This window comes from Siphateles boraxobius, unplaced genomic scaffold, assembly GCF_051911475.1.
Source record: "Siphateles boraxobius isolate OS27281-9 unplaced genomic scaffold, OSU_SipBor_1 7, whole genome shotgun sequence".
NCBI classification, from domain to species: Eukaryota; Metazoa; Chordata; class Actinopteri; order Cypriniformes; family Leuciscidae; genus Siphateles; species Siphateles boraxobius.
The window spans coordinates 27,597,099-27,614,080 of NW_027509197.1; the positions used below are offsets into that span (position 1 = coordinate 27,597,099).

At 35.6% G+C, this 16,982-nt stretch overlaps 2 protein-coding genes across 6 annotated transcripts; both read right to left on the reverse strand.

Moving 5' to 3' along the window:
- Positions 1-803: 803 nt before the first annotated feature.
- Positions 804-8,347, reverse strand: cdc16 (cell division cycle 16 homolog (S. cerevisiae)). The gene is made up of 18 exons (XM_077216394.1): positions 8,105-8,347; positions 7,547-7,601; positions 7,291-7,388; positions 7,002-7,040; positions 6,552-6,692; positions 6,244-6,403; positions 5,921-6,015; positions 5,499-5,632; positions 5,333-5,412; positions 5,195-5,244; positions 5,024-5,097; positions 4,171-4,296; positions 3,879-4,031; positions 3,737-3,800; positions 3,394-3,455; positions 1,514-1,649; positions 1,346-1,436; positions 804-1,265 (listed from the first exon to the last, which is right to left on the reverse strand). Exons 1-18 carry the CDS (start codon positions 8,150-8,152, stop codon positions 1,021-1,023), a joined length of 1,851 nt encoding a protein of 616 aa, XP_077072509.1. The 5' UTR covers positions 8,153-8,347; the 3' UTR covers positions 804-1,020.
- A 1,075-nt stretch (positions 8,348-9,422) lies between these two features.
- dcun1d2a (DCN1, defective in cullin neddylation 1, domain containing 2a) lies at positions 9,423-13,964 on the reverse strand. 5 transcript variants are annotated; one of them, XM_077216396.1, is made up of 7 exons: positions 13,857-13,964; positions 12,420-12,636; positions 11,418-11,586; positions 10,897-11,027; positions 10,712-10,794; positions 10,455-10,551; positions 9,423-10,291 (listed from the first exon to the last, which is right to left on the reverse strand). In XM_077216396.1, the coding sequence occupies exons 1-7, from the start codon at positions 13,857-13,859 to the stop codon at positions 10,212-10,214; spliced, it is 780 nt and encodes a 259-aa protein (XP_077072511.1). In that variant the 5' UTR covers positions 13,860-13,964; the 3' UTR covers positions 9,423-10,211. The 5 variants fall into 5 exon arrangements, with proteins under 5 accessions (XP_077072511.1, XP_077072514.1, XP_077072512.1 ...); XM_077216399.1 differs by lacking the exon at positions 13,857-13,964 and adding an exon at positions 13,716-13,739; XM_077216397.1 differs by lacking the exon at positions 13,857-13,964 and adding an exon at positions 12,855-13,162.
- Between the last annotated feature and the right edge of the window lie 3,018 nt (positions 13,965-16,982).

Below are 16,982 nucleotides of genomic sequence, written 5' to 3' on the forward strand. Positions count from 1 at the left end.
AATATAACATGAACACATTTTTTTTTTTATGCAAGTACATAATATAAATATACCTGATATAAAGTATGACCACTTTAAGTCGTAACATCAACATACTTTCAATGAATTGAAGGTCTGGACTAAGAGGTGCCAATTCATGTGTGAGAATGATTCTTCATGCTCCCTCCCAACCATCTTTCACAATTTGAGACTGATGTATCTTGGCTTTGTCATCCTGGAATATGGCCATGATGTGTCTTCCATGGATGTTTAAGAAATGAAAAGCTACACACTCAATCAGTTAGGGTTAGAACAACTGTTGCCAAACATATAACACGCTCGAAACCTAGCATCTTTCAAAATAATAATCACTGCAATAATGATCCAGTCATAGACTCTTAAGCATTTGCATATTTAAATTCAAACAGCAACTTTTTGTTTTGGCTGGGCAGTGTATACTGTATCTCTATTTAGTATCATATTGTTATATTTACTACTGATCTGGTTGGACAATCTAACTCATTTTTTTTCGTGTTACAAATACTAATTTCCTTTCATGTAGAAAAAAAACAACATCATCATTAAAGAAATCTGTGCAGAGAACATGCACATATTTCCTTGCCTTCTGAACAGCTACAGAGTTGAGATTACTGATAAAAACGAAATTTCAAAGTCATTTCCTTTGGCTGACTAATTTCAGGGTTTTAAACTAATTGCAAGTGTCTGCAGCAGATGCTAAGGTGATTGGCAGTCCAAAAAAACATTTTGTGCAGCCTCATCCACAAAACAGGCGTTTTAATAGAGCACCAATGACAACACAAATCTTTGTAAAAATATGGATGCAGGGTTTATTGATTAAATCATTAGAACCCATTTGCATTCACTTCTTTACATTTATTCATAGTAAAAAAAATCCACAGGGGTCCAACACAGAGGACACGGCAGGGATGGCGGAGGGAGGAAGGGTGTGTCGTGTCCTCTTCAGAGTCACATTCTTATCTCATGCTCAAAGTTCCTCTTTGACCCAATTACAAGTCTAAATCATGTGCTGGTATCAGACATGGACGTCTCCAGCATCATGTCGCTCTCATGCATGTCGCATTCTAAGAGGAAGCGCTGGAAAGCATCGGTTTGTTTGTCGGTGTTAAAAGATGGCGTTTCCAGGCACACGTTCACCTCTTCTACGGGTTGTGCTCTGCTCTCATTGCCGTCGGTAGAAGTGTTGAGCATCTTCAACAGAGCAGGCGTCCCAATTGTCTTTCTCACCTTGTCTTTAATGTCAGTTCCTGCAAAACAAGATAAGCTTACGAGCTGCAAGGACATGTTGAATCTGGAAGTTTACAAAGCACATGGATGGTCGTCTTACCAATGTAAGCATCCGAATCGCTGATATACATCTCAATGCAGTGGCCCAGCATGGTTACAGAAAATGTGTCGTCCCTTTTAAGACCAAGTGCCTAAAGGAGTTTATAACTCATAAGTGATTGAAAAAACTGACCAACAATACAGAATTATAATTGTTATATATCCTCACAGTGTGAAAGTAGTCAATGGCGCTCTCGAAATCTCCCATGAGGCTGTGAACGTAACCGATGGCCGAGTAAGTAGAGGCATTCTGTGGGATGAGGACCAACGCTTGCCTGTGGTATTCGAGGGCCTGATCGTATTTCCTACAAAAACAACATGAAAGCAATCACTGACCTGATTTTTTGTCTAGTGCATCAGATAAACAACTAGACAAGCTCACTACATAGTCAGTGACAATTATTCTCAACCACTGTAATCAAGAAGTTTAAACATTGCACTTTATTATTGAATGTTCTTCAAATACTTAGTATGGGAGGCCGGGACTAATTTGTAATTCTGTACAATAAATCTCTAGCAACTTCACAATAGATGATTGTTAAAAAAAAACCAGTTGTGCATTTCCTGAATGAAAATACCTGATGGAGAACGTTGTTAAAGTTGGATGTGTGCTTAGGTTTCAGGTTTTATTTCTGAAATGCTCAGTTCTGCTCAATATATGTCTCATTTTCCGATTTGACGATAAATTATTAAATACTTGGGAGAAAAAAACAAAAAAAAATTCAGTATTCAAATATTGCAATGGTGTCGTTACACTAGATTTGGAATTCGGAACATTCTATCAATAAAATTGGGAAGCATGGAAGGGAGGGGACGAGATGAGGAGAAGGGAGGGTTGAGCTAGCCTCCGTTTTGTTTGATAACACTTCCAACGTCAACAAGAAGTGACGTCACCCAACATCGCTTAGAGCACCTTTAATAAAACATATACAAAAAAAATAGCACTAAAAATTATCTACAAAACAAACTTCTGTTTTGAGCCGAATTCATTGCAGAAGTTTGTAGTTAGGGTTTCCGGACAAATCACTATATCGAAACAGTCCAAACAAACATAAAATAAATAATTAAACAGCCATTTAGAAATAAAGAATCATGAGTGGAATGATCTTCAAGTGTGAATTGCGAGCCCTTTTGATATTCAGTGCGTGGACATGCATAATTCATCAAACACTAGAGTGACCGAACAAAACAAGCACTCTATTAAAGTGGAAAAAACAAGATGCACAACAGAGGAGGGAAGCAATGCGACCATGCCTCCCAATTCATGCTCTTCATTTAAATACCCCTCTGGACAATTTTAGAAACAGGCACTTTTAAGTCACAATTATAGGTTAGTGCACACTACGGTCCAGATCCCGCTTATTTTAACTGAGAATGAGGTACTTAAGCTGCAATAATTGGCAATATGCATTGTATTTATATACAATACCGTCACTATCTTTTTAATATTTTTGCAATAAGTATTTTATGCTCACCAAGGCTACATTTGTTTGATCAAGTAAAAAAAAAAAGTAAAACAATAATTTAAATAATTTTTAAAAATTACTATTTTCTATTTTAATGTATTTTAAAATGTAATTTATTGCTGTGATGGCAAAGCTTCACTGTCACATGATCCTTCAGAAATCATTCTAATATGGGTTATTTCACCCAAAAAGTTTAATTCTGTCATAATTTACTCAGCCTCAAGTTGTTCCAAACCTGTATACATATCTTTGTTCTGATAAACACAAAGGAAGATATTTTGAAGAATGTTAGTAACCAAACAGATCTCGGCCCCTATTGACTACCATAATAGGAAAAAAAATACTACCAGTATATAAAAAACAGCATTTATTTAAAATATAGAAATCTTTTGTGAAATTATAAAATGTCTTTACTGTCACTTCAACAGAATGTGTCCTTGCTGAATAAAATAATTTCTTTAAAAAAAAAAAAACATCTTACTGACCCTTAAACATTTGATTGGTAGTTTAGGTTTTTTAAAAACTGGGGAAAAACAACTAAAACTAAAATGTACTGTAAAAAATCAGAATTCTTTCAACTTACTTCAATTTTCGACACACATGACCCAAATTGTTTAAGAGCGGCTCCCATTTGTCGACTGTGACCTGGAGAGAAATAATTAATAATGAACAATTTACAAGGGTATTTTTTCTTACCATATACCATCAAACAATTTGTAAGTGAATAAAATAATCTTTGTATATTGGAAATTTGGTATTTTCATTGTTTCATGAGTTGACCAACACACCCAGGAACATAGAAGTATGTCATACTGAACAAGCTGCACTTCACTCCATCTATTCTGATTAAGGTCTATTCTGATAAAAAAAAAAAAAAAAAAACAAGTAGAAAAACAACTAGATCATCGAATCAAGAGGGTGGTTACCTCATTTCCAATGGCTTTGATCTTTTCCATAGCATCTAGAAACAACTTCTCGGCTGTTTTATAACTGCAACAATGCAAAGCGCTAATCAGTAAAACCACTAACCACCAATGTTTATAGTGTGAATTTTTTTTTATCACTTACTCTCCATTTTGGAAGGCAACCACAGCTACCTCATGTATGACAAAGGGGTCTTCAGGCGCGATGCTGAGGGCCTGGCTAAAGAAGCGTTCTGCCAGCTTGGGGTTGTTAGTGAGTCCGTACTCCAGACCAATGTAAAGCATGGGCAGGTGACATCTGCTCAAACAGGAAGCCAGAAAGTTTTTTTTTCTAGCCTAATGGCTTTACCAATGTCAAAACACACAAGTCATATAAGAGAGGCAAATATTCGTGTTGTAATCAATTTAATTGTCACAAGCACTGTAGGTCTACGAACCCTTTCATGAGCTGGGCAGCAGTGAAGTAAGCAGCCATGGCCTGATCGTGCTCGCTCTCCACAGCAAACGAGTGACCGTATGCTATCCATGCCGGTCCGTATGTGCGCTCCAGCGTGGTGGCTTTACTGTGGAAGGGAATTTTGGTGTTAACCACAAGTTTCGTCAACAGATCTACTGTCATCATTATGAAACCTTTCCTAGATTTACCACAAAAAACATGTTTGCTGAAAATGACCTGGGGCTTGATTTCTGCTGTATATCAGCACTAAAATGTTTTTCTGTTTATGTAATAGGGCAAAAGTTTACAATACTTCAATTCAAATTCACTCTTTTTTCACCATTTTTTATTAGAAATCATTAAATGATTATATCAGTAAGATTTTTCAAATGTTTTTGTGCTTATGCTCAATGCTGCATTTTGTAAATCAGAAATACAGTACAAAAATTACCACTTTGAAATATTATTGCCATTTAAAATAACTTTTCTATATTTTAAAATGTAATTTATTCCTGTGACGCCAAAGCTGAATTTTCAGCATCATTACTCCAGTCTTTAGTGTCACATGATCCTTTATAATTGCTGATTTGGTGCTTCCGAGAATGGTGTTGTGGAAACCATGATTGTGGAAACCATGGAAACTCTTTGATGTATAAAAAGTTTAAAACAAGAGCATTTATTTTTTTGTTACAATGTAAAAGTTTTTACTGTCACGTTTATTCAATTGAATGCATCCTTGCTGAACAAAACTCTTAATTTCTTTAAAAGAAAGAAAAAAAATCTTTCCTAAAAAAATCTGACCCTAAACTTTGAACTGTAGTGAAAGTCCACAAAGCAACTAAATCCAGTCATACCTGAGATACCGCCTTGCATGTTCGTTTTTATGCCCAACCATGAGGTAGTAACATCCAACAGCAAACCATGAAACCTTGGAGAGGTTCATAGAGAAAGAACTGATAAGTAAACAGATCACATGAAACTTAACTGAAACTCATCTTTTGAAAGACAATTTCCTTGTTACTCACTGGATTACTGGGATACAAATCCACCAGTTTATGAGACAGGTAAAACAACTCTAAAGAGACGAATGTATGGTAATTGTTATGATTCCACATTCAAATTCGACACTAAAATTAAACCTGAAATCAATATTAATCTCATACCATTTGCTTTGCTTAGCTCAACGAGGGTTCCTATGTGCACCGGTAAACAGTTGGCATGAAATGGGTCTTTAACCATAACCCTTGAATAATAAAACAAACATTAGATGAATTCAACCTTTCCCTAAATGTCAAACCGAACATTAGATACCGGTGTTTGTAGACTTACATTGATGTAAGAGAGTAGCACATTTTAAAGTCACAGTTGTAATAATGTCGCTCTGCGAGGGAGACGACAACATCCAAGTTGTCCTGGAGACCGTTGACTATATCTGGGACGACCATCTCGCTAGGTTTGTTATACTGAAAGAGAAGAGTTGCTGATTAGCTCTTCAGTGAGCACTTCAAACCCATTGAGTGAATAAACAGGTACTTCAAATTCTCAGAGTAATTTGTGCATGTTCTTTTTTAAACTAAAGAATAACAAAACAAAAATCAACACACAACAAAAATCAAGAAACATAATTAACAGCATCGGATCCGTGTTCATAAGTAAATCATAGCAAACCATCTTTGGTACACAAATATTTGACTTATTTTGTCCTGGTATGAACTTAGAGTTTAAATAGATTAGAAAGGGGGCCCTCTCACCTTCTTTAATTTATTTTCAAAAAGGAAACGCAGCAATTCCACTTCCTCTTCTGTACACTGTTGACTTAAGGGCAGAGAATCCAAGAAATCTTTTTCTACAACAAGATAACATTTTATTAATTTGAAAGCATTTATTCATTTTATCCACGGTGACTTTCAAGCCTTTTTACTAAATAAAAAAGGCATCATATCTTTCTTATAATGTTATACAATATTTTTTTTCGGTCCACTTACAATGTTAGTTAAGCTTTAAGTGACTTTATTTACAAACAGGGACTAAAGAATTTCAAACATTGCATGTACATATGAATAGTTTCTCTCACCCTCTTGGGCGGTCAACATATGATGGGACGTCAAAAGGTCAAAGGCTTCAAAGCAATAGACGTCCAGTTTCAAGGCCTCTTTGTAGCTAGACGTGGCTAGGGGTCTGTTGTCCATGGCATCATAGATCTTCCCCCGCAGGAGACAGATGGAACTATTGATCTGAGAGAAAAGGCCACAGTGAGTAAAAAATCCAGTCAACCTCTTATCCCAATCAAATACTAAGTTTGTTTCTAAACTCAGAATAAAACATAATAACCACAATCAATGACAAGAAAAACCCTCCCAACAAATAAGGAGTTAGACTCACTGAGGTAGGAGACATTTCCCATTCCTTTACGGTTTCCCTTGAGCCATTGTCCTCCTTTACATTCTTGTCTAATAATCTTTTACTGGCTGCTTCCTCCATGTCCAGTATGTCTAGAGCTTGTTGATATTCTTTAGCGGCATACTGCAGAAAATAATAACAACAAAAATAAAGAACAAATCCTTGATTATTTCCTTAAAGTTTTGAGAAAAATTTGGTCTGTTAGCCATAAAATTACACAAATGCCCACCCCTTGCATGGTCATTTATCAAATAAATATAGTACTGTAAATAAATCAATATTTTACCGATAAATATAGTACTATTTTCTATATTAACATTTACCATGTAAAATCCATTCCACAAATTGTCCAACAAAAATAACAACATTTTTTATATATATTGTATCATGTATAAAATAAATCTAATTTGTGGCATTAATGTAAATACTCACGTGACATCTTGCAGCTAGATACTGACAGGCTCCATACAACTGAAAAAATAAAAAAAGTCTTTCATAAATAACAAGAATTGAACACTTCTTCATTAATTCCCTTGAACATTAAGCTGATTTGTTTGCTCCATTTTATTGCATTAATGCACTTCGAACATTTCAGTAATATACATTTGTGTCAATTATTTTACTGGGTTATGTGTTTGAAAGACTACAACTTGGATAACTAAGAATATCTGATACTATTGAAATGACTTCTTTCTTTACCCCAAAAAACAATAGCTCTTACCTTGTCAAGTTTGCGAGATCTGAGCGCATGAGAGGCTCTGTGATACTGTGCTGTCAAATAAAGGCACTGTGCTAACCAATAAATATCTTGAGGATCCTCTATAAGAGATTAAAGAGTCTGTGATTAATCCAATAGACAGTTAAGAGTCAGGCTAAATTAATTAAAACAAAATATGCATTTTATCTTAGAATTATCTACATTAACAACTGCTATTTGACAGTATACATACTGTGTTCAGGAGGATGAAGACACTTACCATGTGATAAGGATGATACTTTGTCAGCCCAGAACAGAGCACTTTGATACTGTTGCTATAAAATAGATCATGCAAAAACAACAGAGGGAAACTACATTTAAATCATATTTTGAGATTTTCACTATTGAGGTAAAATTGGACTTTTATTCAGCAATCAACATATAGATGAAATCATTTTGTCACATTAGTGCAGTTTGACGTGCACAAGCCCTCATAGATGTTATATTGCGTATCTATTCCTGAGAATAAAATAGCCCAAAACAACAAGATGTCATATCTATTATTAACCAATACTTTTGTTATTTAAATCTCATTTAAGAAGATTTCAAACCTGGTAGCATGGAAATAATCTGGGTAGCTTCGTAAATACACAAATTATGGCCTAATTCAGTGTACTAACCATACCTCTTTCTTTTCTATAATATTCCGATAACGTAATGTCATATGATCAGCTTCATACAATCAGAAATTAATCAAATCTAATTTGCTGGGTAAATTAAAGCTAACTTAGTGTTCATGCTAAATATACTGCCTCGAACCTCTGCCTCTGTTACTTACCTGATCAATGTAGTGTCTCACTCTTTTACGAAGCCTGTCGAGATTCATTATGGTTGTACTGTTTGTCAAGTATAAAAAACTGTCATTCTTGTCAAATGCAATAGATTGAAAATGAGTTTATAAGACTGATCCTCTGTATGTAGATTGAAGCCCGCGGTTAGCATAAAACGTGTGTTACATTGATATCACTCCGTGGAGAAACAGATTTTGTGAAGTTCCGTCATTTTTTAAATATTTGAATATGGACTGGAAGTAACAACTCAACAAAAAATACAGATTTCAGTGAAAATAATCTTTTTTACAGACTGAGAATATAACATACACATAAACACAAATAATAAAAATACAGCAATATATAAATACGCAAGCTCTTAAAACGTCAAACGTAAAGCTTCTTTGGGTTATAAACACATTGCCGCTCTCTTGTGGTACATAGGGAAATCGCATTGCACAAGTCCATTTCCGCCATTAAATCACCAAAATAAAAAATCTGTCATCATTTAATCACCCTCATGCTGTTCCAGATCCACAAGGCTTTCTTTCTTCTGTGCATGTTTGCATCGCAAATATTTCGATTTTCAGGCAGAATTGCAGCCTTAAATCTAGTGTTCCTCAGAAGAAAGTCATTAGCTACATAAACACAGTTTTAAATAGCCTAAATTAAGTGAAATAACCAGTTATTTTGAAATGTACTTACATTTTAACTGTTCAATCCACTAAATCCGCTAAAATAAAAGATCTGCCTGTGATGTGAAACTCTGAGATTAATTAAAGGATTATAAAAGCTACAAAAAGTTATATTAATAACAAAGCTTTATATATTCCTACACACATTAAATTGATTGTGGATGGAAGTTCAACAGAATGAAAGCATGAGCAAAGCGCATGAACGCGCTGCAGAGCATTTTGTCTGACATCAATATTTTCAACACTACAGATTTGGCACTCTCTTTGGTGAGAAGGAAACCACTCCTGAAAAAGATGAAAATAACAGCATGCCTGTTTTTTTTGCTAAAAGCCATGTGACAAATCTGAAAGCTCTAAGAAGAAAATTGTGGTCTGAAGACACTAAAATTAACCTCAATGTCCTGAATGTTCTGAATGTTTGGTGCAATACCAAATGCAGTTATCCCTACCATCATGCTCTGGGGTTGCTTTGAAGCAGGATGAAATGCAAAACAGTTTGAAGCAATGTGATTTATGAAGTGAGATATTCTGGAATGATTATTTTGATTCATAAGTGTGTTGAATTTGTGATACTGATGGGAGAATGAGTCCTGTTAAAGACTAACAGGGTTGTTGTAGATTGAGAAGAAAGTAAAGGGCAATAATTTATTTCTTAACATAAATCTGGTAAACAAAAAAGGTGTAACACTGAACCGCGCGGTGTTACAAGTTCCGCAACAGGGCAGATGACACATTTGACCTAAAATCACACAAGAACATGGTATGGAGGCATCTTTTTAGACCACGCTTTTCTTTCATATGTCTCGTATTTCATATAATAAAACATTACAGATAATACATTTCTCTCTGTACATACTGCTGCAATAGATACAGTATTTTACAACTGTAACAATAGTGCTGGTGTTGCGAGCTGCATGCTGTGCTGCCCATGAACGTCTGGCTTAAAATGCCGACATGATCAGCATCAAGTCCTGCATGAGATACACTCCCAGACAGATGGGTACATAATCTAAAACAAAACTGGAGAGACTATTCCATAATTCAGACTGTAAGGAGTGGGTAGGCAATGAGGACTCTGCCCTATAGAGTGACACTGATTGCTATGGAGATGAGGTACTAGGTTCAAAGATATCCACCCAAAATCTCCAAGGGTTTCGGGCTAGAAATGAATAGCCAGTGCAAATATAGCTGGCCATGTGCATTTGATGGCTCTATCAGAAATCTTGAGTCTCGTGCTCTTGTCCTTCCCGTGTGGTGTGTGGAAGTCTGAGACGTATTTTCCATCCGGTTTTCCTTTTGCAAAGCTTGTCGGGTTCAAGTGTTTCTCTTAGTTCTCTCTTATTATGCTTACAAGTCTTTAAAAAAACTACAAAGTCAATGAGGCGACCAAGGTGCGAGTTCTCGCCCGATGGTAGCATTACTATACAGTTTTGCGTTTTGATCCTGTCACGATTGGCCGAGCATATTCCACAAAGTCATCAATGAGAACAGGCCAAGCTCCTGAAACAAAACAGGAGATCGCGTGATTAAAATCCATCATAATCTATGAATAAACGCAGCCAATTTACAGTATAACTTAAAAAATACAAAAACCAACCACTAAAAATTCAGTCAGCAGCATATTAGCTCACAAAATACAACAGAAATGGAGGATGTGTCTCACCTTCTTCATCATAGTTTGACATGTCATCTGCAATCATGTTACCGAAATCCAGAAGCAAGTTCCACGTGTCTTTGGGAATTGATCGTTTATGATGCTCCTGCGCAAAATAAGGGCAGAGACTAGAGAAGCATCTAAATTAATTGCTAAAGGAAATTATTCCACTATGTGGTTAATGTGTTGCGTAGCATCCAGAAAGCCCATTTTAATTTGTACTGAGTGCTATAGAGGGTCAAAAGTCCAATGGTGCTATGACTTACCAATAAAAATCTGTTCCAGAGGTCAAGGAACTTAAAACGTCCAGCCAGAACCAGGTTCCAATATGCTACTGCCATCTCTAAATCTGTAATGGAAAAAGAGTTAAACCAATAATATAGACAACTGTTTTATTCAGAATGAAGAGACACAAAAATGCAGAAAGAATTTAATATTAAGGTGCCATTACCTAAACCTTTTTGTCCAGGATTTTTGGCAAAGTTGAAGGTAAACTGGTAAAAATCTTTAAACTTTCCGCAGTCTTTCAGATCCTGTTCTAATCGGGGCAGAAGAGCTCGAAGTTTTTCTGGACTGTCACAGCTGAAGAAGAAATTAAACGTTTAGGCTCATCATTAGTCAGTCTAATTACTGGCTCATATACATGTCATTCATTCACAAATATGTATATTAAACTTGCTGTTAGCGATTTTAACCTGACTTCCATTCTGACAATTTCAACTACAGCTCCTTAGCAAATCCAAACATGCTAAATCATTTGAGAGACATCCAATATTTCAATTCAATAACTTCTGTAGTTATTAGAGCCGAGGACTGTCACAGAAACTATTTCAGTGATTCTGTCGGGTGGTACGACATTTTATGAGTAACATTCCAAAACCTTTCATTATTACAAAATGATAATCCCAGCTGCCACACAACCCAAATATTGTCAAAATAATGACTAAATAAATTAATGATTTCATGGCCCACCCCAGTTCTGTCATTCCATCAATGAATTCTTTTTTGCTGAATTCACACTGTGTTGCTGCACGGAATTTCCATGCCACAACCAGAACACTGATGCTCGCTGGATCCAAATTGAGGTCATCACAGAACTGTTGAATTCCATCAATCCCAATCTTATTCTCATCCTGGGGATCTGAGGGAGAATAAAAAAACATCGAGATCACTTAAAAATATTGTTAGTTCAGCAAAACAAACATTTTTGCAAGGAATTCAACATTTAAAGGTGCACAGCGAATGTTTTTCTTTAGGATTTGCTGGCTCTTCTTCAATTCAGTGGTTTTGGGCTTTATAATAACACATAAATGCATGAACTTTGTTTATGAAGGTCAAGACATTTTTTTCTTCGCTCTGTGGTGTGTGTGACCTTGTTTCATTGCTTTAACAAGAACGACTTGTTGAGACATTTAGTTTTTCCACTCAAACATACATTTTATTTGAAGTTTTATTCTATTAAGTTTTTTTTTTTGTTAAAGTTACAACGACAGATCTTTTCTTCCATATTGTGACGTACATCTGAGTGAAAAGGATTATCGGGAAAAAAAAGTGTGGTGGGCACTGGGAAGTGTGGGAAGCATGGATGAAATCTTTCTCAATAAGATTATTAAGATGCACTTAGAAAATATATAGGGTGCATTTCCATTTCATGCTGACTTTAAGCACTGGATAAGAACTATATAAAGTAAAGTTGTTGTTTTTATTATTAGTAACTCAGTGGAACTGCATGACACAGCTGGTCGCGTGATCTCAAAATGACAGCCCCCATGAGGGTCTAACCCCCTCGGTGTAGAAAACTAAAATAGCTTTACATTTAACTCACAGTAAAAAGTAATAGAAAACTTAAAAGTATCCATTTCTTTATGGGTAAGCCTTTTTTAACAAGTAAAAAAAAATCACCTTTAAGCATGCAATGGTACTCTCAGGCACAGAACAGAAGGTATAATAAATATCAGAATTAGAAAAACTCACCTTTATATCGATTGTAAAGCTGCTCCAGCTTTTTTCGGTCCACCGAGCTTTTCATGGATTCCTTGTGGTATAAATCTGGGTTCTGAAAGTAGTTGTCGGTGGCCACCTCTAGTTTCCAGTCATTTTGAGTGAGGCAGTATACGGCGGTCTTCTCCCCAGCTTGTGTGAAGGACATGAATTGCCGTACCTTGTCCTTTTGGGAGGATTTTAGCTTATGCTGTGTGGACACAAAAGATATGCCCTCAGACATGAACTCAGACAGACGGAGGAATACACTCAGCAGTGTGTACAAACAGAAAGAGACACAAACAAACATACAGAGAGAAAAAATTGCAAACATTCAGGCACAAGACTAAAGCTGACAACTGGAACAACCGTAAACAAAGCGTTGAGCAAACGTCCAGACCAATGTGTCAATACAAAAGGACATTCTACCGGTTATAGCAAGTTCGTCTGTAGCACCAAGCATGTGAGAACCTGTGACAGGCCACTTGCTCTTGGCATGTAATATGAGATGGCAAGCTCAGGGCAGCCAGTGCAAAACAACCAGGTTACCCCACAGTTATTTCCATCGATGCACAGTAAGCTGTTTTTACTCTAGTTCTTTAAACAAGTTCAAAAGAACCATTTTGACCAGGCCATCACAAGACATGGAACCAGAACACATTGTGCAAAAAGTTTGATAGTCCACTCAAGACGTGTTTAGAGGGTATTACAATCTGGTGACTAACCAGGCTACTATTGAGGGCTGGGTTAAAAAGGCAGGGCTAAAAGACTGACGTTTGAAATTTCATGGGCTGGGTATGGATGACACTTAACCCCCCTGTTCTGCTGACATTTACTGCCTGGTTGTTTGGGGTCCCAGAGGCCCCTATTGTATATGTGTGAAATAATAGAAGACATATCAATATCAGTGCGGGTTTTTAACTTGGGGTTTCAATGACACCATCACAGATATATGCTTTGTTTTGAATTTAAAACAATGAAAACGTGTCATCAAAGTGAAATCTTATTTAGAATCAGATCGCATGCATTTTGGAAAAGTCATGACGTTTAACCTGTTCAATGTTAGGTTCGATTTTGATGTATTAAAAAGGGGCTTGGGTCTCTAAACAAACCCTCAACAGAACATCAGTGTTAAGAGAATGCATGTTTGGCTAAAGCAAAGAATAATATTCATTCGTAGCTATGTTTTATGCATTACATAGGATATGATTCCAGAACACCTAAGCGGAAAGGTACATGCTGAACTCCCTAAATATCAACAACTGACCTTCCTGCACATACAAAACATACACAAAATTATGAGCATTCTCGGTGCGACACGCGAAGAAAACGACTGGTTCAAGACGTGGAATATCTACGTTAGCCGGATCTTCTCCGTCGAACACAGAAGCATAACACGAAAGCAATATTTTTAAATTCTATTTCACCTACCATTTTATCACCCGCTGTTTGACCAAATTGATACCCAATGCTCCCATATACGACTGCGCATGCGTGTAGGCATCAAGGGAATGCGCTAGAACTCCAGCGAGTCTGCGCGATGAAACAGTTATGTATTGGGAGTTGTAGTTTGTTTAAACCTGCGTTCAGTAGCCTAGTTCCTTCTGTCTATGATTATACATTTTCAACCAGTGTTGGTAATAACTTATTAAAAGTAGCGACGTAGTTAAACTATATTTAACTACATTTTCTATAGTGTGTTAGTACTTCAGGTTTTTCGATTATCTTGTACGAATTGTGAATTGATCAATTCATGCGGTTTAAATGATTCACTCGTTGCGCCTGTCAAGTCCGATTCATTTCAGAGAATCGGTTTGGTCAGACGGCTAATATGTCTGTTATGAATCTGCTTCTTCTCTGCACTGTGCTCTGTATGTAATGTGCAGCATGACAAATTAGTGGTAGCCTGGCGAAAAATAATCTATTGTAGCCTATGCCTGCTTCTAGGGGAGCGCGGGGCACAACGTAACGCGGGGGTAGTTGTAACACACTTGTTTTAAATACTTCCACACATGCCAGCATGACGAAACTTGGTATATATAGTTGCCATATCAACACTATATAGAGAAAGAATTGCACCAAAATTCAGAAATCTTTGTAAGATATCACTGAACATTTATTTAACCATAGCAAAAGTACGTTTCTTACTTAAGTTAATTTTTCATCTCTATTTTTTGTGTTTAATTAAAATGAGACAAATCTGATATTATTTTAATCTCCAATCTGTTGTTTAACAGTTGATATAGTTATTTAATAGCTGTATCAACTAGCTAACTAGCTGAAGACACTAGCAGGTTTTAAACCCCAGTTGGTGCAGTTGGGGCATGTTGTAACACTGCGTTACAATGTGCCCCTATTAGAAGTATGCTATTATATTCTATACTTTTATTAATTCTATTGAGAAAACATGAGAAACATGTGAATAAAGACTGAGAGTCAATGTTCAGAAATTATTAATTATTATTTTGGTTTGAACTATGCTGTATAGCTGTGTTTTCCAGTGTGTTTGTTGTCAAACAATTTGTTTATTTTTAATTATTAGAAAATCCCATTATTTTATATGAAAAAGTTAATAATTTTATAGGAAAATATTTTAGTTTGACTTGTATATTTTTTTGATTAGATCAGATAGCATTTTAAGTAGTTATATTGTGATGTTACAATGTGCCCCTCATATGTTACAATGTACCCCACCAATGGGGCATGTTGTCACATTTCACTTCCATTCTTTCGGGGTAAATCAAGAAAAAAGTATACACTGTATTAATAAAACAAAACCACATAATTGTACTAGACATGTGGGAAATCAATGTGGGAAAAAATAAATACTCTAAACCCTAAGTAGATTTACACAAACTGAGAAAGTCAAAAAGTGTTACGTTGTGCCCCGCTCTCCCCTACTATTGATAGTTCATACTTTTTTTGAATAAGTAAAAGGCCTTTTAGTATAATTCTAAAAATCTGTAATGATTTTTATGAAGTAAACATAAGAAAAACTTTAATATTTTTATTAGCCTTATATTGCTAGATGAAGATTCACTTCATGTTAATTCAACATGTTACTTCAACATTCATGTGTCAAATATGATACAATAGGCTTTTGAGGAATTTTCTCAATCATCATTATCACTGCATTATAGGCCTATGTTTCCCCCCATACAGAGCTTAACGAAACTAAGCATTTAAATATCGTCTTAAATAACATTATGGTTGGTTAGTGATAAGTGAGATTTATATGCATTTCATATAAGTTGTCTGATATACCTTTATAAAAATCTCGTTGATTTACATAAACTATATTACCTTTTTGCCATAATAAGAATACAACAACAGAACCATTTTTCCTCCTTGAGTGTGAGCTCCAAATTCTAATTGTATCATATGGGCCATAAAAAAAAGAAAAGAAAACAAAAAACACATTTGCTAACTTTTATGTAGTTTTTGTCTAAATATTCAATGCTCTATTTAAAAAAATGTTTTACTATTATTTGGACCAATATTTCATATGTCTGGCTTTACAGTGTGTGTGTGTGTGTGTGTGTGTGTGTGTGTGTGTGTGTGTGTGTGTTGGGGGGGGTTACATGGATTAATGTAAAAATCTTAGGGAAAATTCTGAATGTTATTATACTACTACTGTCCTCTCTCAGTAGCACAATCTGCAGACTTTACTGCCAGTATATAATCTAACACTATATGACCTACTTTTGAGCATGTTCAGCTGACCAGTGCAGTATGGCTAAACCTTTGAGTGGATAACATAACAGTGTTGGTTGTTTAGTGTGTACAGAGCAAAACAGACTGATTTGAACATGTATTATAGTGATAAAAAATAATCATTTGTTACATTTATATAGCACTTTTCTCAGCATTCAGAGCGGTTTATTGAAGAGGGGAATCTCCTCAACTCCCATGTTCAGCATCCACCTGGATGTTTAAAGTATTATTTGTTATATTTATTCAGGTCTGTTCATATTTCATGTATGTTGAGCGTCATGTTACCTGCTGCTCAAAGTGTTTCAGTAACACACACAGCATGTGTTGCAAGAGCAAGACCTCTGATTTACATGTGCAGTTATTTGTGAACACAAACAGTGTTTAAAGTCAGTTGGTACATGAACATATTATGATTCATTGTTGCAATAAATGTGAATTATGTTTAATACAGTATATGTCTCATTTTTTGGATGAATATTTTAGAAAATATATAACAAAATTGTATTTATGTTTGGCCTATATTCTATTTTCTAAAGGTCGCAAATCCACCTTCATAAATGTATAGTATTTAACCTAGATAATTTCTTCAAATATGCCCACCCAGAGAATGACATGAAAATGGCTACACCCTTTTTTGAGCTTATCTCCATTTAGTTATCTATATAAAACATACTGTACAGTCCTGTCTGTGGGGGCACGGCAGCATGAATACAGATAAACAGGTCACAGAGCCTGAAACCAGAAACAACCTTATAACACATAGGCTAGTTTAATTACAGTAACTTTACAGTCATACCGCTGATTTAACTTTCAAAATATTGACATCTGTTTAAATAACACCAA